Below are 25,087 nucleotides of genomic sequence, written 5' to 3'. Positions count from 1 at the left end.
AAATGCTGGATACCTGCTCCCTTTCAGCTGTTTTTGTCTCCAACAATTGCTTTAAATAAGATTTCAAAACAGCACTTTTGTAAAATGTTAAGCTGTTGTTCTCCTCTGCCTGAGCTTTTCTCTAGCTGCCTATCATGAGAAGCATGTCTGAGCTGATAAGTCACAAACCTCCTCCATCTATAACTACCCATGAAAACTGAGTAGCTTGAGTCTTAATACATCTAAGCACAGGAACAAAAAGGAATCTTAGAAACCCAGAACCTACACACCATTTAAAAACTTTCACATTTCCAAAGAACATCCCTGATGCAGGCTTTGGGGGGTATAGTGTTAGAGATGATATGTGGGGAGCCAAACAAATCTGTGTTTCTAATCACTCTACTTTGACAATCATTGACAATCTGTATGACTTTAATGAATCTCTTACTTTTTTAGGAAATTGTTCCAGTTTCTATAAAATGGAGATACTGGTACATAATCTGTGATCATGTGGAGCTACAGGTTCCCTGGACAGCATTTCATGGTCTAGTAATATGTTCCACATTTAGTTAGTGCTCCAGGACATTCTTATACTTGCTCTGGGATATTAAACCATTGCTTTTCATAGTATAAAACTGTGAAATAGCATAATTTTCTAACCAAACTATAAATAAATGCACATAGTCTGTTCATTGCTAAAATCAATGCAAATCAAACCTGGTAAAACCTTAGTATTCAGTTCTGGATGATAAGCCTGGATGTGTATTCACGCCGTAGAGTGTCATCTCCTACAAATGTGACCAAAATGACCCTGCTTTTTAAAGCATCTGAGCTTTTGTTTTGTTTTGTTTTGTTTTTTTTAGTGTCATAGAAAATATAATTTATCGGGTTAGGGATTTAGCTCAGTGGTAGAGTGCTTGCCTAGCAAGTGCAAGGCCCTGAGTTCAGTCCTCAGCTCCACAAAAAAAAAAGAAAATATAATTTATCTTAGTGATAGTAATGCATCAGAGGAGAGAGGGAAAGGTCAAAATGAAAACTAAAATTTAGAGAACTAGTTACTGCAGGTTCTTCAGATAGTCAGTTGGCTATGATGTTGACCATTAATATAACTTCTGCTCATTGAATACTGCAAGATTTTAGGAGAGGTGTTTTGCAATCATTTGATGCTTTCTAGTGAAGAGATTTTGTATTTTTCAGATTTCTCAGGTGAGCAATATTATTGAAACAAATTTTTTTAAAGGCTCTGAAATGCTTTCATATTAGTTTTATAGTTCTGGTAATTAAACCCTGAGACTCACACAGGCTAGGCAAGGGGTCTACTACTTAGCTAGACCAGCCTTCATCTAACATCTTTTTCTTCTTGTATAAAGTTTTCTGGAAGTGGTGCTGTTACAGTACCTAAGGTTAATAATAAAGTCACATTTGTATAGACAATAAGACATGGTTTTGCCTTGGGTTGTCATTTACAAAACTAAGTCGCTCCTTTTTTAGCTCCTTTTGTGTTCGTTCAACTTATTTTAAAATGTATTAAAATATCCTTGTCAAATAAATTTGTATATCACTATGTTATTTTTCCACCTATTTCTAAATACTGGATCCACAGTTTTCAGAGTTTTATTAGATAAATAATGCTAGTATTTTTTTCTTTGTGCATGTGGGCCTTATTGTGTGCCTGTACATGTGTGTGGTGGGGAGGGGCAGACAGACAGACAGGCTGACAAAGACAAAGACAGAGACTCTTTGAATGATTGATTGATTGTCAGGATTGTTCATGACATCTGATTGAAAAGAAGGAACAGCTAGCATTCTTTTGTGGGCTGTGAGGAAGGACAGTATAGATATGTTCATGGAGAGGTGGAAGCACAGGTTAGGGTCAAATATCTTCCTATAGATTCTACAATTCTACTCAATGTAGTCTTTCAGATCATCCTAAGTTTTAAAATTTTTTTTTTTTTTAAGGCTGATTGATTAAAGATAGTAATCCTATCTACAAAATTTATTCCCAGCAACTTCCAGGTTCATACTTAATACACTTAAAAGTTCTAAAAACAAACTGTATCTTCTCTATCATACACTTGTCCTTACACACACACACACGTTTGCATACTTGTTGTGTTTTTGCACATGTAGCCACTGATGTATGGTAATCTAAACATTGATTTCCCTAAAGTTTTACACGGTTTATATAGAAGAAATATTAACCAGCTCTGGTAGGTAGATAGCAATGCATTTAGTAGCCATGACTTCTGAATAGAAGATGATAAATTATTTTATTATATTGAGTTTACCATGCAATAACATTAATGTTGAATGTTACATAAAGGATCAAAATAGGTTATTTTTCGCTGAAGGAAAGGAAATGAAACAGTTTGAAAGAGTGCTTGTAACTAGTAGTCAAAGAAATATGTATGTATTGAAATTGAGAAAATGAAAGAAAAAGATGGAGAAGGAAAGAAGGGAGGGGGAGGAAGGGAGGGAGGGAAGGAGAAAGGAAGGAAGGAAGGAAGGAAGGAAGGAAGGAAGGAAGGAAGGAAGGAAGGAAAGAAGGAAAGAAGGTTAACAGCTTCACTTCAACTCACACTTTTTAGTATGAATTTTTATATACAAAATAGCTTCTGTTCAGTAAGTACCATGGATGGCACAAAGAAGATTTCACAGTGTTTACGTGTAATATTTGTATCTTAATGAAAACAAAAAAGAATGAGGAGATAGGAGGAATCCATATCTTGTGTATGCCTATGTGGAAGAGTTCATAGAAAAAGGAAGATAAATTTTAACTCCTACAGTACCACAATTATTAGGTGGCAAACAAGATAGGTCTCCTTGTCAGTCAGGTGCAGAATCCTAGGCTGCCTTTTCACAGATTTTCCTTTTCACAGATTTCCTACATCTTTAATTCTTTTGTCTTTTCTAATAAAACAACTGTTACTCTTTCACAAGGCTCCTTGGACCATTCAGACTGGGCTGAGACCTCTTCAAATAGACTCTATTGGTGTTATTCATTTCACCTTTTGACTCCTGTCCCCAGGCCACTGGAGAGGATGTTTGGGAACAGGGTTTGGTTTGCCATCGTGGCATGAGCACAGGAAGTAGTCTTCAGTAACTATGTGTTCACTTGACTCCTGAGCAGGAAACAAGGAAGGCTAGTAGATTTGTACCATGCAGCTATTTTCCTAAAGAGTGCTGTGAAAAATTATAAATAACAAATGCATGATCAGATTGGAAGGCAAAAGTGGAAATACTTGGCTTCTAAATGTTCTGTAGGCAATTGTTTTGCTTGCTCACTCCTCTCCCTCCATTGATACACTCTTAACCATTGGACTTTGATTAAGGACCTCCACCAGAGATATATCACACAATGAAACAATAGGCCGAGACTGCATTGTTATCCTCTTATTGACAAAGCCTCAAAGCACAGGAAATAAAGAAAAAAAAGATTTATTACAATAATCCCTCATTTATTCCAATCCTATTAGCTGTAATATTTTTATCTTTTCAACAGTTTTCATAGTGCCTAAAATAAATTCAAAGCTTAGTACTTATTATCTGATTTTCCTTTGTCATAATATTTTAACTACTATTTCTTAACCATTTCTTAGAGTCTGTTCAATAATTTACATCAACTAACTGAGACAAAATAATAATTTCAGAAAGCAATCTTTTTTATTTTTAAAAATCATCAGTATAATTGCTTTTCTTATTTTTATAAAATATTTAAATTTATGAGACAAGTAACTTGATAAAATAATTGTGTACTTTCACATGCAAACTTCTTTTTAACATAAAGTCAAGGTTAAGCTGTATGAGGAAATATTTCTCAAAGAATCCATGCTGTGGTATTTCACTTGGAAAGTGCTTTCAGAACTAGTCCCCTGAGACACTTTCTAAATTGGAATTCTATGGTCTTGTGAATGCATGTATTAATGTGTGAAAAAATAAATACAAACCATTTTTTTTTTGCTGATGCACATGATAGTTATACCGTGAAGTACAACATAAGGACATTTATTATTGCATTATTTACTGATAATTTTGTTTACTCATTGTAAGCAATTAGAACTATTATTTAATGATGAGTCTTTCTGAGAAATTCTGGCTTCTCTGCCTTCCTGCTACTTTCCTCAGACAATAGTCATGAAGAGAACAAGGTGACTAGGAGATTAAAGCCTCTGTTTGGTGATTTTTATCTCCTGGATATTGCTGGCATGCTTTATTTAATATTGCAGAATATGAAGTGCAGATCCCATAGATATTGGTGAAATTATTAAAGCTACTCCACGTAGTTAAAAGGGAGGTTTATTTTGTGGCATACTTACAAATGAAGGGATAGGTAGATTGTAGGGTCTGGCAGAGGTGTGGCGCAGTCGGGTGGTGTTCTCTGGAGAACTCTGCTTGGTCTACCTCCAGCATCCAGGGTCCAGGCACCAAGAGATCCTTCTCATTTGGATCCTGGGTCTTCAGGGTATTCTCTTGGCCCCACCTTGTAGGCATAACCGTTACCAAAGCCTCAATAGGGGTTGGAACTTCCAGGCCAATGCTGGAATAGCTACCCACTACCCACTACGTGTATCTCTACAGAAGCATTGGCTTCTGACAAACGTTGCTGCACTTCCTTCCAACCACAAAAATATGCTTTTGTATCACTGTAATCTGGGATCTCTGCTATACTTTGCAATTAAAAATATCCATGGTGACTTCTATCTGTGCACTGAGAATTCTCAAGCTATTTGCAGATTTTTTATGTTAATTACACACAGCAGCCAGTCTCTAGAGGGTCATTTAGATATCTCATTCATTCACAAACTATGGCTCCTTGAAAGAAGTTAGTGTTAGAAACAAAAGTTTAAGTTAGGAATCAACACCAAATGTTTCCAAAGTCATATTCATCCTTCATTCACTGAGAGCTTGATTTCATTGAGTAGCATTCTACCAAGTTTCATTTATCTGACTTCAAGCAAAGAGCAGGGAAAAAAATATCACAGAATTCCTTGAAGCGTGGGCAGGAAGAAATTACCAGAGCCTTGCTACCCCTGAGAAATAGAAGCCAATTAGGGCACAGCAGAGGGCTTTTGGAGCAAGCAAGACTATGCAAAAAACCTCTCCCCTCTACATATTATGATTCACAGTTCATTATTTCTGAATCCTTAAATTCTAGTATTTAATTGTAGGAAATTGACACACTGGACTATCTAGAATGTAGACTTGTGGTTATTGTAATTTACTGATTCTTTCTTGATTGCTGCTCCATTTATATGTGTGACATAATTCACTTAAGAATCATGCTCATATCAAAATAGCCAACTCACATTTTATTCACATGTGCTATTGGAGATGGAGTAATTGCAGCCTGCAACAGTTTGAGCTGAATAACTTTATTTCTTTTAAATACAAACCAATATTCAAATTATCTATTGATGAATTAAAAATTAAATATTAAATGAAGTTTTTAAATTGACTTATTACTCAGTCTTGAATGAATTAAGTACTTAGAGCAGTTTACATGACAGAAAATTTTAGTTTAACACATAAAGTAGCTTCTATTCTTAAAATGTGCTCAGATTATAAACTTTATCCTGTTAGCCTGAAAGAAAGCAGCATGCCTTGTCAGTCAGCATCAGCCTTCATGCATTTATTCTTAAGAATCTAGAATACTATATATTTGAGCTCCTTGGTAATCACTTTTGTTTTTAATATAATCACAATCATAGGCCATTTATTTACATAAACTTTGAGTATACCTTATTGAACTCTAACAACCACTTTTTATTATTTAATCACTACAATCCATGTCTTGTATTAATAAATTTTATAATATGTATGTGGGTAAGGTTTTCAAGAACATTTTATGACATAAAATAAATTAAAGGATCATCATTTTTAAAGCAAAATATTAAAAACATAACTACTACTTTCTACTCAATATAATGATCTATTATATCTGAAATTTTACTTCTCAGCAAGTCACTTTTATGTATAAGATATAATTAATATATAAAGCTAAATATACCAGAAAATACTAAAAATAGGAACACTGGCCAGAAAACATGACAATGTTATTATAATTATTAATACACACAGACAAATAATTTGCACTTATTGTACACTAATATTATTTTCCACTTACTAATTGTTCAATTGTTACATACAATAAAATCTTACTTTAAAAAAGTGTCATGTGGTACATTCTAGATTCCAGATACTGAAGTCAAGCAATCATACCTGTCCTCAGGAAAGTAATTTTTCAATTAAGGAAAAGTAACAGATAATTACAAATAAGTTCCTTTTAGCCTAAAAATAAATAAAATAATCCATTAGTGTTACATGCTAGACAACATAAAGATGTAAAAACAAAATAATGTATTCCCAGTATCTGCTGGGAAACCTGAAGAGGTAAAAACAAAGAAAGAATCTATAGCCAAATTGATGATGTTTAGAAATTTCAGCAAAACCTTAATCACAAAAGCTGTGCTTTTGTTAAAAAACAAACAAGCCAATAGGCTCTGATGTCATCATTTAAAACTAGTCATAATTCATCAGTAGCAGGTTAAATAAAAAGAATGGCACCCTCTTTCTGCTACATTAGCTTTGTAATCTATAGTTGTAAAAACAAAAACAAAACAAAAAACAGGAACTTGGGGCTGGAGATATGGCTCAGTGGTTAAGAGCATTGACTGCTCTTACAGAAAACTTTGGTTTGACTCCCAGCACCCATATAACCACTCACAATAGTTTGCCATTCCAGTCCCAGGAGATCTTGTGCTCTCTTATGGCACCAGGCACACATATGGTAAACAGACATACATGTAAGCAAAACAATCATACTCAGAAGTAATGTAAAATTATAATAAAATATAATAACAAGATTTGAGACTTAAAGAGATGAAACAGAAGAGGGGGAGTGTCTTGTTCTTTGAGGGAGGGAGAACCCAAAATAAGGTTTGAATGAGCATGGGATGTATACAAACTGAATCTGCTGTATAAGCATCCAGAAGAGGGAAAAAGTAATAACTGAGGAGAATGCTCAACATGATTCGATTGCCAGGAACTACAATTAAAAATCAATAGTATGGCTGGGCAATGGTGGCGCATGCCGCCTTTAATCCCAGCACTCAGGAGGCAGAGCCAGGCAGATCTCTGTGAGTTCCAGGCAGCCTGGTCTACCAAGTGAGTTCTAGGAAAGGTGCAAAGCTACACAGAGAAACCCTGTCTTGAAAAACAAAACAAAACAAAACAATCAATAGAATGATATAATCATGGTTTACAATTTTTACTTTTGAATTTCTTAAGCTATAAAATTAAAAGTTTGACAAATGCAAATGCAAAACAATGGCTATAAAAACTATTAAAATGCTCTTAAATTAAACCAGTTCTTGTAAACAAAATGCAAAATCTTATCATTGATTCTAGTTTTCCATTTTTTATTTATTATTTCCACAAGGCTCATAATGTTTATCAGTCACCTAGACACAAACAATAAATATGCCTAGATATAAACTGTGCAAAGTAAAATATTTAATATGAGGGTGGTGGAAGTGATCTGAATCTTAGCTGGAGAAGATATGCAACAAAAATTAGTCCATCAACTTATCCCAGATATTCCACACAGTATTGATTAGTACTTAACACAGAGCATATCATAGTGAAAGTGGAGAATGATTTTGTCCAGGAAAAGTTAGATTGGTGAATTCTATTCAATTGATGATGTGTCTTTCAAAAACAGAAAACTTTATGAGATACTTTTATATTCAAGTGCATTTATAAAAATCTTTGCATAGAAATTCTTTTCATAAAATGAAAACATTTGCCACCTATAAAATATTGTAAAGGCAGACATAAACTGTAAATAAATAGTACTAGTACCTGAAAAAAATGATGCAGAAAAATCATCTTTTGAGTTTTTAGTCAGGGTTGTCTGTGAAACTCCTCAAACATTATAGGTTACTGCTACTGCCCTTGGTTGTCTCCACCTACTACCCCGCCCAGAGGTTGGAAGTAAGTCCCAGTTGCTGAAGACACCACACACTTTGAATACAGAACCCAGAGTGCTTGAGCTTTGTGTAACCTGAAAGCCTCCTATCTTAAGGACTAGCTTTCATGGTACAGGAAGGTAACATGAAGGCTTCTAAACAAGGGAAGCAATGAATAGTCTACCCGGATATGATGCTTATGAACCTCAATGCCCAGTGTGGCACTATAAGGGGGCAGTAGTGGCACACATACCTTGGTGGTAACCAACAGCTCTCTAATTGGACAAAGGCTTGCTCAACAATATGGAACATGACTGGTACTGGAAACCTGGCTGCCTGGAGCTAGTGAGGTCATGGATCCCAGAGGAGAATCTAAAACCGCCTCTTTACTAAACCAACATATTCCCTAACCACATTATAAATATTTATCCTACACCCATGGATAAGTGTAGCTTACACCCCTCATCAATGCAACTTCTCTTTATAATCAAGAGAGGCTATTACAGAAACAATAGCTAATCAAAATGCAGAGTTGGGGAGCCTAGCTACACTGGAAATATGCACAATATAACTCCTGGACCTATGGCTCAGGAAACATTGCTGAAGAGGGCAGAAAGGTTTTAGGAGCCATAGGAATAGGAAATTTTCTGTGAGATTGTGTTTCCTAGGAGTGTCAAAGAAGTTCCACTCTAGGAGTTTGAACAATATGATTGCCTAAACACAACCTGAACAAAGACTATGGTATGAGTGTACACATGATAAAATGGAAAGGAAAAGGCCAGAAGTCTTCAACCCTAGATAAAGAGCTAGAGGCAATTAAGAAATGCTGAGAGCAGGAGAAAATAGTTTTCTTTAAGGCAGAGCATATCAATTCATAATACAATACCAAATAGTGATCCCTGAAAACATATGCAACATTGCACAGATGGAATAGGTAGTGTTTTTGTATTTAGGAATTTACATGTATATTTTAAAAATTCATATAAATTAATCAAAAAGAGGTCATGAATTTGAAAGAGAACAAGGGTAGAAAACATGGGGAAGTTGCTAGGAGAAAAGGGGATGGGAAAATTATGTAAATGGAGTCTCAAAAATACTTAAAAATTAATGCAGACAGCTTTCCTGTAAACTTTATGCAATGTTCTCCAGCTAGAAAATTACACAGAACCAACAATGCAATGCCACAACCAAGACAGTGACTGTGGTGCCATTTGCCCACCTTACTCAGATTTCTCAGTTCTGTTTGTCTCTCTTTGTATTTGTTTATTCAGGTTCTATAGAATGTGGTCCTGTGTGTACATGGCTGTATCTACCAGCACAACATCCCTTCACCTTATCCCTTTATAACTCCCCCGCTTCCTTCTTGACATTGCACCTCTGCTTCCCCACGTAGAAATGAAGCTTTGCAGTGTGGTCATGTAGTCTTCTGAGACTGGATTTTCATTGCAGATTTCTTTCTGTGAATTCCCTGGCATTGTTTCATTTGTAATAACCATTTGCTGTTTATTTTGTCTGTGTAGCATTCCATAACCCTAGGGAAACTTCAGTGGTTACAGTTCTGCGATTTATAATTAAGTCACTATAAACATTAAAGTACAAGTTTTTATTTGTAAATTTTTTGTTATTTTTTCTGTCAGAAATCTCCAGGTATGTAATTATTGAGTCCTTTGGTAATAGTAGTCTTAAGTTTTTGTATTTGTTGCTTCTATGTATGTATGTGTATGATGTTTTCATTTGTGTGAGCACAGTTGTGCATATAGGTGCAAGTGGGTGAATGTATGCACACATGCAGGGGCCTGAAGTTGACACTGGTTGTCTCCTTCAATCACTCTTCACATTATTTATTGAGACAAGGTCTCTTCTTGGCAGTGCTGGGACTACAGGTACCAGTCATTTCTGCCTGGCTTCCCCCGACCGAGATCTGGGAGTTTAAGTCCTGTTTTCATGCTTGTGGGGCCAGAGATTTTGCCACTGAGCCATTGGCTCAAGCCTATACTTGGCTTTTAAAGCTACTCCTGTTGGTTTTCCACAGCGGCTCTGTCATTTGACATCCCCAGCTGTAGCATGTCAGTGATTAGCACTTAGCTTCCTCAATAACTTTTAGTTCAGCCATTCTGATAGACACATAATAATACTCATTATAATCTGAATTTGAATTTCTTATGATATTGAACATCTTCTCATGGACCCATTTGCCATCTGTGTATTGTCTTCTGTTTGAGTTTTAGCACGTTTTCTTGGCACTTCTTAGACTATTGAATCTGATACTTCTGTTATTCATACTTGCCTGTTGGTGGTTATGTGGGTTACAAATGCTTTCTCCAGCTGCAAATGTGGCTTTTACCACCTTTCACAGAAAAGGTTTTCAGGTTTTTGCTTTATAATCAAAATTATGTAGAGGACCCTCTGTTTTGTTTCTGTTGTGTTTGTGACATGGGTCCAGGCTGGCATTGAACACAATCCTGAATCATACTCCTGAGAACTAGGATTACATTCATTTTCTAGCATGCTTGATAAGGGCAATCTAGTTATAATAATCAAATCATCTGCAATTATCAGTTGTTGTGATTACCAGAGAGATGGGTAAAGTTTTCAACATGATTTAGCTTTAAGTATATGTAATGAAACATGCTTATAGTGAATACTGGTCGTTTATTGAGAGCTAGGGGTGCCATAATATATGTGCTCGCTCTCTCTCTCTCTCTCTCTCCCTCTGTCTGTCTCTCGCTCGCTCTGTGAGTGTGAGTGTGAGTGTGTGTGTGTGTGTGTGTGTGTGTGTGTGTGTGTGTGTGTGTTATTGTGCATGTGCATGTGAGTGAGTGTGGAGGGTATTATACCTGGATATTGTTCCTCAGGAACTAGTTACCTTGCTTTTTGAGATATTGTCTCTCACTTGAACCTGCAGTTCATGGATCATACTTGGCTGGCTGACAAGAGAGTCCCAATCCCCAGCAATCTGCCTGTCTTCACTTTCCTACCCACCAGATTAAATGTATGCTCCACAATGCCTGGCTTTTTAAATGGGGGTTGAGGGCGGCCTAGGTCCTTCTCATATGATAAACACTTTATCCATCAAGCAATATCCCCTGTCTAGTGCATCATCTTATTACTAACTGACCATGGGGAAGTAAGTCCATGTAGGAACACTACTGCAGAAATGTTCCTTACACTGTCATCACTTAAAAGAGAATGGAGTCTTGCAACTCAGACAATGCTTGGATTTCACCAGGACAGTCACTAAAGTTAACATTAGAGTGTTCCCAGGAAGTAGAGAGTAGTCTATGAAGGTTTGGTGGATGAGCAGGTAATCTGGCGCTGTTCCAGTACCACTATCCCAGATGTCAGAGGAACAGGGCTAATCATTAGGCATCTCAATTTGAACTTTTTGTGTTAGATATGGGATTAAGTGTTTTTTAATAGTGTCATAGGTAGTGATAACTCAGAAACAGGGAGAAGAACTTTGAAGTAAAATTTAGTATATGATGGAAAATATTATGTAATTTCCATCACTCCAAAATCTTAATATCAAAAATACCATTTTACACCTTTACATCTTAATTATGATCCTTTATATATTGATTTACTTTTTGTGTCTTTAAATAAGAAAATGCATAAAAGGAACTATGTGGTTATAATTGCTACAATACTTAAAACACATTATTAATAATAAAAGAAATGTGAATTTAAATGTTGTTTAAAAGTATTGTAGTATTTTCTTTACCAAAGTGTGTATTATACCTGTAATGTGAACAATTACATTAGTTTGGTAAATTATATTCTTTCAAAAAATTAATATGGTCTTCCTAAATGAAAAAATGTTCAAGCAAAATAATATATGAAGGGAGTTTATTTGAAATATATTAAGGGATGTGAGAATCCAAGCATAGATATCAATTCAGCTTTTATATTACTAGGAGAGTTAGGGAAAGGTAAATATTTTACTTTTTATAATGTTTTTCAATTTAAGTGATGACTTTTTCTTTCTTTTTCTTATTGTGTCGCTTAATCTTTGTTTCTTTTTCTGATAACCAGACCCTCATGATCTTAATATTTTATAGAGGGAGACTATAATGATATTGATATTTTAAAGAGTCTCTTAATATTTTTACTTATTTTATTGTAATAAAATCATAAATAAAAACATTACACTTCACCAGGTAAGTAAGTAATTGTTTGAGTGGCTACCTTAATCTAGCAGTATAATGCATTTATCTGTAAGGATGTAGCATAATTATATTACTCTATATAGATTCCAGGAAAGCTTTACAAACATTCTCACATTTGACCTATTTTCTCACTGCAATTGATTTCTCATTCAAGCGCCATTGACTACTTTTGGTCGCATTAAATGGCTATTACTTCACTCTTTAATGATTTATTGTCTGAAGTATTAGCACAAAATGATATGACTCAGAAACTGTTTTAGTAAGTGCATATGTCAATTTAGTTCTCAGTGATGCTTGGACTTCAAGTATATAATGTTGACAAGTGAAGAAAAACTCATGATGTAAAAGCATGCATATTAATGAATCACAAATATTTCTGAACATTCTTATATCAGTATATTAACACAGACTTTACTAATTTCTTTTCAAATGAATTAATTATTGTTTGTGCATGTGTGATATGTGTGCAAGGCTGTACATTCCATGGCTCCAGTGTGGAAATCAGAGGGCAACTTTACAGAACCAACCTCTCCTGCCTTTTGTGGGTGATCAAACCCAGATGTACAGTCATATGAGACAGATGCCTTTACCAACTGAGCTGTCTCTTTGGCCTCTTTCCTAACATAGTAAATTCATAACAGAACTTGTAGAGGATTTCACTTTTATGTTTTAAACAAAGAAATGATCAGGCAGTGCTGTCACTTGGGAGGCAGAGGCAGGAGGATCTCTGTAAGCTCGAGGCCAGCCTGGTCTACAGAGCAAGTTTCAGGACATCAAAGGTGACACAGACAAACCCTGTCTTGCAAAATAAAAAATCCCAAAAATTAGAACAAAGAAGTGAACACACTTAGCAATATACACACATTTTACTAGTATACTTAACTACTTAACAAGAGGCAAGATATATGGATCGTCTAGTTGGCATTTAGCTGATATGTACATAAATCAAGATAGAAACTTTTGTAAATTTTAAAGTCACTCATCTGGAACTGTTTAATACCCAAGAGATGTGCGAAAGCCTAAGTCATACAAGTAAAGTATCATTCCCTTTCTTTCTATTTCTCATACTGTTTGGGTATAAGTAATGCATATTTAAAATTCCATTGTACTAAACATTTTGGCCCACATTTTTATTTTATTATTGTGGGTATGTATGAGCATGTATGTATATACACTTTTATACACATGTCTCAGTCCAGAGGTCTACCTTAGGTATAGACCTCATGTTTATTGGTGCAGGATCTCTCACTTACCTGTAGCTGACAAATAAGGCTTGACTGGCCATATATTTACCTGTCTTCCCATCACTGGAATTAAAAGTACACGTTACCACACCTGAGTATTTTTTTTACCCATTTTACCTGGGTTCTGATATCACATTGAACTTCTCAAACTTGCTCAATAGACACTTTAGTTGCTGAACTACCTCCCCATACCCCCAACTCTCTGGCCTCTACTTTTAATATTTGTATTTAAAGAGGCCTAGACAGGAGGTTTCAAGTTTCAGGACATTCTGAGATGTGTAGCAAAACAGAACTAGTCAGTCAGTTGGTAATGATAAGGGTGTAGCTCAGGGTAGACCACTTGCCCAACAGGTGTGAATTTATGATTTAGTCTGAAATACTACAAAAATAAATAGATACATATGTAATTAGTAGTAAATTGTTTATTTGTGAGTATGCCTTAACTTCAAGAAAAACTCCTTTTAGGCATCTTATAGTTTTTATAATATATTTAATTAGATAATCCACTTTCTGCTAACAGATTTGCTTTTGTGGGTACCATACAGTTGACTGATTGTGACAGATCTCTTTCCTGTGTGCACATCCTGCCCAGAAGCAGAGACTGAATAGTAGACTCTGGAATTCAGTGGCCCAACTGTCACTTCATTTTCTGCTGAAATCCACATTACACAACACATACTCATGAGACTGGAGAGTATGCAGCGGCTGCAAAGTTCAGTCACTGTGGGTTAATTGGGAGTCACGTATGATCAGTCTAAAAGCTCACCTTCCTTCCAAAAAGGAGATTAAAGAAAGTTAAACAAATGCATTCTGTAAGAAAGGCTAGACTAGAGTATTGATTTCAATATTCCAGGGGAAAAAAACTAATAGATTAGTCTATCAATGTGAGACTAAAACTGATAGTGTAGATGCAATCCTTTTATGACTTCTGGAGATGGCTCACAAATCTAACTCTGTGGGTTTTTTTCCAGCCAAAGCCAAGACAGAAATATGATCAGTTAAAATTTTATATTTCCCATATATAGCTTTTTCTGGCACATGGCCCTGAAAGAAATGTGTCCCTTGGGTCCATAGATAAAGAGGTCACAATATGATGTACTGCCTTCAGACACTACATCTTAGGAAGTCTAACAGAGGCCTTTCTGTGTGTGTTTGTAACAGTTCTTGCCTTCAAACCAAGGGCAAAATGCCACCACTAAGTTCAGCTGGGGACCTGGAGGACAGAAACAGCCATGTAAAAATGCAGCTCCCTGGGGCCTTGTCTTGACTGTCAGATGCAATTTAGATTCCTCATTGGCACAGACAAACTGCACATTTTAGAAAAGATTCTCTATAACAGTCCTTGTTTATTTAATTCTTTGTATTACCTTAACATCATCAGACATATGCTTAAGCAGAAGCCATTTCTGAAAATACGGCCCTATTATCTGATTTCTACAAGTATGGCATGCCCAGGTGACATAGAGTCTGTAAAGGGCCATGTTGACATTTTTTTTCCCCTTTGGAGCTGAGGATCGAACCCAGGGCCTTGTGCTTGCTAGGCAAGTGCTCTACCACTGAGCTAAATCCCCAACCCCATGTTGACATTCTTAAACAAACTGTATGGGCAAGACTTTTATCCTGAAATATCACACCTGCTGTTATCTGATATTATTATTATTATTATTATTATTATTATTATTATTATTATTTCTTATTTTAACTAATTTTCTTAGTAGTTAAAATTGATCACCTGATTATGGTCTTCAGAAAAAAAAATGTCTAAAAACTCCATCTCCATAATGTGTGACTTTTTGCATTGTGGTTTTCTGGGTAAATGTTTCCAACTTCTCCCAGAAACTGAGACAGTCCACAGGCAAAACCTCATGCAGGTGAGCTGGGTGGTTCCTGATGCGGAAAGGTGCTGACACCTTAGTCCACTCTAATCTGTGACTCACTGGAGTCGAAGACTGCCTGGTGACATCTCACCTCTTAATGCACTTGAATTCTTGGCCATCTCTCCCACTTTCTCCTGTGTGTTTGTGTGTTTCCTCATGGTCATCTTTTGCTTTGGATGGACTGTATGTGGCTTGTTCATACCTGGAGTGGATCTCAGGAACAGTTTGCTGCCACATCTGATTATCTGTCCCCAAGCTGCAGCACAATAGGCTCAGTGGCCAACATGGATGCACAGAAACATTGTTTCAGTGTGAACTGTGATTGTGGGGAACATGCCAGTAATTGCAGATGTCTGTGCTGAGAACACAGGTTTCTTAGATTCCTGAATATTAGTTTCCTTATCTGTAAAATGGAGGTGATGTTCCTTTCAGTGTCATGATTATTTTCATCAGTAGCTACCATGAAGTTGCCTATGAAACTCTAATGTCCCTCAGTTAGTGAAGACACCATATATCTAGCTTCCTATTAGCCAAGTCCTATTTTCCAAGACCAAAAGGTGAACTTTCAACCTACTTTCCCCTACAATCAGGAGATGGTAAGTAAATATTGCAATTTGACTGACTGTTATTATGTTTAAGTTGTTTAATTTAATTACAGGTCTATCGATAGACTATGTGGAGAATAAGCTTTATTGGATCAGTTCTGGAAATAGAACCATAAACCGATGCAACCTGGATGGAGGTAATTTAGAAGTAATAGAGTCAATGAAAGAAGAATTAAAAAAAGCTACAGCCTTAACCATCATGGGTAAGTGCAGTGATTCTGTGGTGAGGCTGAATCTTATTGATTAGGAGTTGATTAATTATGACCTATTAAAAGCCTAGCAAAGTTACTGTTTCATTAGCAACAAAGACACATTCAAACTGAACATCTCTGTGGGTTTTTTTTTTTCTCATTTTTTAACTTTAGAAACTACACTTTTATGATTATCCAGATCAGACACTCACTACTGGTATTAAAATTAACTTCACTTAGTTATCAATCCTCAGTGTTGTGTGGATTATACTACTGTGTGATTCTTTCCTGGGCTCTGCTGCAGCACTCAGGTAAAAAAAAGGCCTGCATGTTTCCCTGTGCAGTTGAATTTAGTTCATCTGTTTTGCTAGCCTGGACATGGAAACCACATCATGGTCATCTGACCAATGATTGAAATCACTCTTTCTACCCTGAAGTGTTGCATCTTATAGGCAGATTCTAATGACCAAGCCACATTCCCATCCCTTTTGTCCAGTATTATGGAAGAAAGTTAAGGGGATGTATGTTTTCTACAAACAATAGTCAACTCTGCTGTATTGCTTTTATAAACTATGTGTTGAGAGCTAAGTTTTCCTTTTAAAGAGAGTTTCATGTAAATTGTAAGCTGTATGAGGTGGTTCTCATACAAAAGTGTTGTTTGCTGAGGGGTTTTTGTTTTGTGGATGGGCCCATGTGGTCAACGTGCAAGACTGAATGCCCCATGTGGCTTATCAATTGCTGTATTATGTTACAAGAAATGAGAAATAACATCCTTATTTATAGTTCCCAACATCAGGATATGTAAAAGAACATAATAAAACCTTATACCATTTAAAGAAATTCAACCTGAATATATTTTTTAAGTTTTGTATAATTATCAAATGGGGCCTTGAAAATATAGGAATTCTACTCCCCAGAGTATTTCAGCCCTTTCATTTGTTCATAAATCTAATGTAATGGCCTTTCATTGTTGTTTTGGTTTTTTGCTTTGTTTTGTTTATGAGCACATGAGCAAATGATTAAATGATAGGTAAATACTTTAAAACTTACTTTCTAGGCAACCACTTTGTCTTATTACTTTTATTTCCAATCATGAAAACTGCATGAATAAAAGTCAGATATGATAGTACATGTTTTTCCCTCAACACATAGAAGGCTAAGGAAGGCTGACTTCCAGGCTTGCTTGGGCTATATAGTAAGTTTGAGACTACATGTGCTACCTACCTAGTGAGTTTGAGACTTGCTTGTGCTATAATGAGAACTTCTCTCATATAAAAAATGAAGTGAATGAAAATGATGAAGTTTTACAATTAGAAATTATTAAAGACAGAGCAGTGCCTCACTCTCTTGTAAAGAAGACAAAAAAGAGATGGTTTTCACCTGTCATTGAATACTGTAGTGTGTATATATATATATATATATATATATATATATATATATATATATATATATATATATATTTGCACACATTATCAAAACTATGGGAAATGTAAGCAAATGTCCATTTTATAGTCCTGATTTCTACATAAATGTCAAATGAAGATCTCAGCACACTCTAGTTTTACATGCTGGGATTTGGAAGGTGACCCTACTGATATCTAGGCAGGGAAATGAACCCTCGAAGAGATGAGAATGAAAACCCGGTTCAGATTGACTGGATCATCAACCTGGATCAGACTTCAGGGAATCTCATGCCAGGCAGTTCATTGTTAGCATATTTAAAACAGTACAATTTGGGAAAGGTTTCCAGACAACGATCAGTCCAATTCCAGGTGCACAATAAAGCTTAAGGTGTGACTGCATAGAAACTCCTTTACAAAATACATGTGACCATGAGGGTGGGTTCTACAGCTAAAAGGCCTAGGATCTAGTTGTCTCCAACCAAGATAGCAGAGAACTCAGCAGGCTACAAAGTACAAATGACATCTCCCATAAAGATGGATAAAGATCTAGAGAAGAAAAAGTCTGGGATAATCATTCTAGAGAATTCGGGTGAGATATATCTTTGTAACAAAGTGGGCGAGGTCTGTGTCCACAGATAGCACAAAGGTTATGAGATCCTTAACAAAATCTATCTCTAGCCTTCTGGGAATGAAAACAGGTATTTTTATCTTCTCCATTGAGAAGAGGACCCATGTGTGCTTAACATTCATAGTTTCTCTAGTTATTTGTGAGTATTAGGGCCTGTGTGCCCCCAACAAGCCTTGCCAGCTGCCAGTGCAATATTACCCACCAGGTTTCAGTGGCTGTCTTTTAGTGTAGTTTCTGTTCTATATATTACTTTTTTTGGCCATTTTTTTCTCCTCAATTATTTCTTGAAATTGAGATTTTCAAAGATAGATTTTTCTTCAGGTAAGACATTTATACTTATAAGTTAAAAAATCTCCTTTTGAAAAATGACTGAATTTTTTTTTTTTTTAATTTCCTGGCATTTTGGAATTTTCCTGTACCATTTATGTGTGCTATTAGCCACATTTAATGTTCTCTTGACAGGATGACTAAGAAAAACAACTTAAAAGACCAAGCCTTTATTTTGGCCTCAATGGTTCACTTTATTGGGGCTAGCTACATTGATTCTGGAATTGGGCCGGGGTTAATCACCTGATGGCCATGAGGACAGCAACAGTCCGGCAGCAGGCTAACACCTACCTGCTGCTGACAGGCCCCTGGCATCTGCTTGCTTGAACTAGGAGGATAGTCCACTATTTCTGGCAAATCTATTCAGATTGTGTGTTTTTTTTTAACGAATTAATCTGTTCATTATGTAAGAGTCCTCAAGTTCTAATCCTCTCTGGAAATGCCAGGACGGAATTGCCCAGGACCTGTGCAGGATTAACCAATGCATTTCTTAACTTATCCAGGTTGTTAAGAACACTATGTCACATAGCTCATTGTTGGCTCTATTCTCATTGTCTACACAGAGATACACAGACATGTAATAAACATACACATATACATAAACATACACACAGACATACTCAACTTACATATATACATATGCAAAAAACATATGAATGACATCCAGATTGTTAAGATAACTACATCATACATTTCAGGGTTAATGTTGTTCTGTTTTTGCAGACACACCACACACACACACACACACACACACACACACACACACACACACACTCTGTATCCGATGACTTATTTTAAGATTGAAACTTCATTTGTTCTTTAGGATGTTTTTTGTTTGATTGCTTGGTTTTGTGAGACAAAGTTTTCAGCCAAGATTGGCCTCTAACTCACTTTATTATTGAAGATGACTTTGGACCCTAGATCCCCCTACATCTGTGCTCCACATGCTAACTTAGCAGGTGTGTGATACCCACCTGGCTTCTACAGGATGGATCTGTGAGGTTTTTTTTTTTTTTTTTTTTTATCTGACTCAGCATTGTCAAACAACAGTAGTGTATTCTTTATATGACTTTTGCATATATTAAACCTCAAGTAACAGCAAATATGAAAATCTGAAAGTGTCAGAATAATCCTTCACATTGTGTTCAAAACTTAATGCTTGCATACTTTAAAAAAATCAAGCCAAATTACCAAACAATATTTAGGAAACTAATAAATGAGAAGGACTTAAAAAATGTCATGACACTTTACAAAATTGGCTTTTTACTCCTCCAATATGTGTCTTCATATTACATACTTCATATAATAACATATATTATAGTATAAAAATCATAACCCAATAGATGAATTAAATATTTTAAAAGCTTCCACTTCCCCTGCTAACACTACTGATCCTGTTTGGAATGGAATGGAAACCAATGCTAAACTTACAGAACTTGATATTGTGGATGCAGTCTCAAAGAATGAAGTACATCCTCTATTTTGACGAAAAGGGGGTTTAGTACATTGTTAGTGAACAAAAGTTCATTGACAGGATGAGAAAAATGTTTGGAAGATCAAGAGTCTCAATTGCAGTGGCATTGCAGAACCACTTCAAACAGGAGTTGGCAAATCTTTTAAAGTGAATGGCTGTGTGTATCTGCTCCTCCGTGACACTATAGCTTGATTAAAATCAGTTGACCAACATCCATTAAATCTCTAAAAGTAGCACACTAACTTCTTACAGCAGCCCATGTATCAAAATACAAAGAACATAATTATTCAGAAGTGGGTGGGAATTTCTAGTTTCTCAGCAAGCTCTGGTCTCACCTTCTGGGCAGGCTTGCCCTGCTTCCTCAGAGTTTGCACTCTGTCATTTTGAGGAAGAAAGAACAATGGCATGGACTGCTGCCTGCTGGGGATGATGCTGTAGCCATAAGAAAGAAAACAAACAACTGAAAGAGTGTCCTCAGTGTGGTCCAGGGGATTATATTCCTCAGAATGTTTGAACAGAAATTTCCTCACAGTGTTACTGAAATTGTCCTTCCTGAGAACAAAGAAATTGTCTTGATGCCAAGCAACACTTAGATACAAACTCACACTAGCTCCCCAGACTGACTATAAAGAAGTTTGCATTTAACTGAAATGTAAGAGTGATTTGCCTCAAACTGAGACAAAAAATGTCTTCTCACAGTTTTCATTATTTTTTTCCCATTTTCAAAGCTTGTAGACTGTAACCACTGGATATCTCACTTTCTGCTTTAGAGTAAGGTACACAAATAAAATGGAGGCAGATTGGAAACGTTGACTATCTGGTACTGTCCAGATGAGAACAGAGCTAGCTAGTATCTGATGGGTCCACAAACCAATGTGACAAATATCAACATTGACCCAAACAAGAGGTTAGAACTGGGGGAAGGCTCCATTGCTAAAATGCTTGTCTTGTATAAGTGAGGACCAAATAACAGTCCCCGACACTCAAGTAAGACCCCGGGCACAGTGCCATATGCTTAGGATCCCAGTGCTAGGGAGGGGGAGCAAAATGGATGTCTAGCATGGGAGTCCAGCCAACCTGGTCTGTTTGGTGGGTCCCAGGTGAGCGAGAGACCCTGTTTCAAAACATGTGGTGAACAGCTCTGGAGGAATGATACTTGAGGTTGACATCTGGCCTCTATATGCACACACACAAGCAAGTATGCACACATGCACGTGTACACACACACACACACACACACACACACACACACACACACATACACATACACACTGAATATGGATTAATTTCTCTCTCTTTGAGTGTGGACTTGACTTTAATTACTCCCTTTTAATAAATGGAATGGGACAAAGTGCTGATTTATGACTCTGAGACTAAGATAAACTGTATGAGGCATCCTGCTTGCTCTGTCTCTTGGATGAGTAACTTTGGCAAAGCCAGACCAACATTTATGAGAATAACCAACCTACACTGTGGAGAAAAGCTCACAGATAGAAACAGATGTGTCACCCACAGCTATGTCTGTGGTCCATTTTGAAAGTAGGGGCTCTAGACTGGTTAGAAACTGTAGACTACCCTACAATCCAACAGCCTTAAAGCAGCCTCAACAAGAATTGGCAAAGCAGAACTATCCATGCAGTTGTTCCCATGTCCCTGCCCTAAGAAATCATAAGAGATAAGAAGCATTTATTGTGTTAAGTTGCTAATCTTTGGGAAATTTGATACACAGAAATTGATTAACTAATTTGTGTGTTACTCTGTCCAGAGCATTTATTTCTTTATGAACAGATTCCAATGCCTAATGAAATCCATCAGAGTGTCAGTCAGAATAAAAAGCCAAATATTCCCTCAGTTATAGTAAACCAGAACTGAATCTAAGCTCCAATATCTGGACTTGTTTGGGAGAGAACAAGCATCCCATATAAGATAGCACACTTCTCAGATCTAAGTATTTTTATCGTAAGAAATACTCTAACCCTTTGTGTCAGACATTTCAATTTTCAAGATGAATACTAAAGACATTTATTTAAGATCTCACAAATTAAAAATATTTTCAGAGATCATTCATCTTTAGGAAATACCATTCAGATATTTATGTTGTGAGATTTAACACTCAAATGACATAAAATACACAACATGGGTTGTTAGTCGAACCTAGACTAAACGTTATAGTTTACCCGAGGTATATGCTGACATAGACCTCTTCTGTCTGTTTTTGAGATAAGCTCTTACAGGAGAATATAAGTGATAGATTCAGAGCTCCTACCTCTAGCAGCAATAATTATTGAGAGACATTCAATGCTTCTTTCACTCATTAAACAGCTCTGTATGATTGCCGGCTCTATATACCAGTCACTGATGTATGTGGAGAGAAGAACACTGACTTCAAAAAGCTCGCCCAATAATGTAGGAAGTAGATAATAAAGAAGATAAACAAGTAGTAAATGATGTGATGGTTAAGAGTTGGTGGGGGTGGTGGGTGTAGAACAAAGCAAGGAGATGAAGAGTTCATAGTCAAGATGATAATTCAGTGAGTCCTGCAGAAGGCTTCCTGAAGACAGTGTCATCTGAGGAAAGCATGAAGAGACACCACAGGAAGGATAACAAGGGCCACTTGACCTGACCAGAACTGCTTAAGTCATTTTACAGCTTCATGCTTCAAAGATTCGCTGCAACTTTAAAACAACTCTTTCCAGATGGTTGAGATAGCATTAGATATAGTTTCCCTATCCCACCACTGAAATACAGGCAGGCCTGTGCTTCCTCTGTTCTCCACTGACTGGGGAGTTCATCTACTCAGGTGTGATACACATTTTGTGTACTGTGACTATTTGAAGAAACTGTTAACCTCTTTGAAGTTCTGTCTAGCTAATGAGTGAACTTCAAATTCTTACCAATTTCTTGCCAACTTTCTCCTCTTGACCACCAGAAATGGCAAATCCAAGGTTACTGCCTTAAAACATGAGTAGAAGCTATAAATAATATTGGTCACCATTATTCTTATTTTTCTTTAATTGTAAGTTTTAGATGCAATTTTCTATTACATGTACACTTGAGGTTGATAAAATAGTGGTATGCTAAACATCTTCGTACATGATTTTCTAATAGTTTGTGCTTAGAAGGAATGTACAGACAGCGATCAGTATCAATTTATTGGATACCAGCTTTTGAGTTGTGAGGCACTCCTGCATGTTGGATTTTACCTTCGACACAGCTGGCATGGTGCTCTCTAGTGATGGCTGAAGAAGACAGTGACCTAAACTCCCTAATCAGTTGATGCTCAATGTTAAGTCCCTTTGTGAGGAGGAGGAGGAGTTTCAAGTTTGACTGTTACCAGGGTTTGTGGGTTGCTTATTGATTTTATTTAACTTACTATGTCTTTATCCTATTCATGTAAGCAGTTTGAGAATAAAATACCTATATTGTATTCATGCCAAAAAAAAAAGCAAAAAAAAATCAATTTGTGAAATTAAGAAAAAATATATCAGTGAAACAAACATATTGGCAACAATAGGCTTATTGATATTTGCAGAAAATTAAGATGTAAACATAAAATGGCATTATGGGAGCTGCTGTGCATTTTACACTGTTCAGGTTGAACAGGGAAGAGCAACTGTAGATGGATCAGATACATCACACAGAATTGTAGATAATACACAGATCCAAAGAAGACCATGAGTTTATATAGGAAGTCATTGGCATATGGATTTAAGGATCAGCAAACTATTTAATCACTAGGGATCCTGATTTAGTCCATTATGAAGTGTCAGGTAATAATTTGTCAAGTTTTGCTAGATTAGGAGTTTTTAGTCTATAATAATAGGTTGGGTATGAACTTGAATTTGGCTTGTGTACCCTACTACCATAGCTTTTGAGCTAAATATGCATTTTATCTAATATTCTGTTGCAAATAAAGTGAATCCCGGAAATGCTTTCTCTCGCACACACATACACACAGAAACAGGCCTAAACCTCCAGAGTTCTTCTATACTCAAGTTGGCAAGGACAATAACAGTACACAGTATATATATATAATGCAGTGACAGTAATATATGTGCATATATATATGAGGAGAATTACAGACTGAAGAATTTTGAAAAGAATATTTCTTCCCCTCATATTTCTGAAGGGTAGAAATCAAAGATCTGTGTGCAGGATGATCAAATTCTAGGAAGGGCCTTCTTTCTTGCTACTGATGACTTCCTTCTAAAATGTTGTTATTTCTGTGTCTGCGAGCTGGGGAGCATGTTGCTAGGGGCTGAATGTGGTGGCCAGAGAACAGCTTATGGAATGGGATTTCTCCTCACAACCCCTACATGTGTTCTGGGAATCAAACTCAGGTTGCCAGGCATGTAGGGCAAGGGCTTTACCACTAATTCATCTTGCTTCTTTGATACATACCTATCTCTTTCTAAATATAAATGGCAAAGGATCAATCAGTTACATTTATTATGTGGTAAAATCACAGAGATAGGATTATATGAAAAGGTCTGGACAGACGGACCAGCTATTGAGAATCCACTACCAGATGATCTAGGTTGGATTCCCAACACCCACTTGGGGGCTTATAACCATGTGTAACTCCAGTTCCAGGACATCTTATGCCCTCTTGTGTCCTTCACAGACAACAGGCACACACATGGTGCATATTCATATTTTTGGGCAAAACAGTCATACACAGAAAATTCAAATAAGTAAATCATTAAGAAACTCATATAGATACATATATTCCAATTCTTGTTATAAGTTTTTATACTTTTACTTTCTGACAGTAATCTGAGCCCTTCACATTCCAAAATACCCATTGTTCTATAGGCTCTGAACTAAAACCCACAGAACCTTGGGGGTTTGGTAAAGTGCTTAGAAAACTACAGCAGTTTTTGTTGGTGGCTTTGTTCTGAGAAATGGAGCTAAAATGACCTTTCCTGTTATGTTCGATGTTTTTAAAATTTCATCTTTTAAAACTTGGAAAAGTGCTATCTTGTCTTAGGAATAGTGAGAGTGCCAGTGATGACTACTTAGCCAGGGATAACTATTTTGAGCACAAGGAGAGATCATTGTCTTAAAAATGCAGCTGGGATAGGAGACACTGGTAAGGCAAGAATGAAGGATGCAAATCACTGTGCAAAAACACAAATGAAGGTCTGGGGTTGTTTCGTTTCATTTATGTTACTGTAATAAAATACTCTGAAAAATGCCATACAGAGAAGGGGTTACTGCAGATCA

General features: G+C 36.4%; 1 protein-coding gene across 7 annotated transcripts in view; it reads left to right on the top strand.

Annotated features, from left to right (window-relative positions):
- The window catches only part of Lrp1b (LDL receptor related protein 1B), a 1,919,409-nt gene that overhangs the window by 1,298,098 nt on the left and 596,224 nt on the right, over nt 1-25,087 (top strand). For all 7 annotated transcript variants that reach the window (XM_036183000.1, XM_036183003.1, XM_036182999.1 and 4 more), the window contains one exon: nt 15,892-16,041. In XM_036183000.1, coding sequence (XP_036038893.1) covers nt 15,892-16,041 — 150 coding nt within the window. The remainder of the gene's footprint in view (nt 1-15,891; nt 16,042-25,087) is intronic.

Source organism: Onychomys torridus, chromosome 4 (genome assembly GCF_903995425.1).
Source record: "Onychomys torridus chromosome 4, mOncTor1.1, whole genome shotgun sequence".
Classification (NCBI taxonomy): domain Eukaryota; kingdom Metazoa; phylum Chordata; class Mammalia; order Rodentia; family Cricetidae; genus Onychomys; species Onychomys torridus.
Note: the sequence above shows the minus strand (reverse complement) of the source record. Positions and strands in the feature narration are given on the sequence as shown.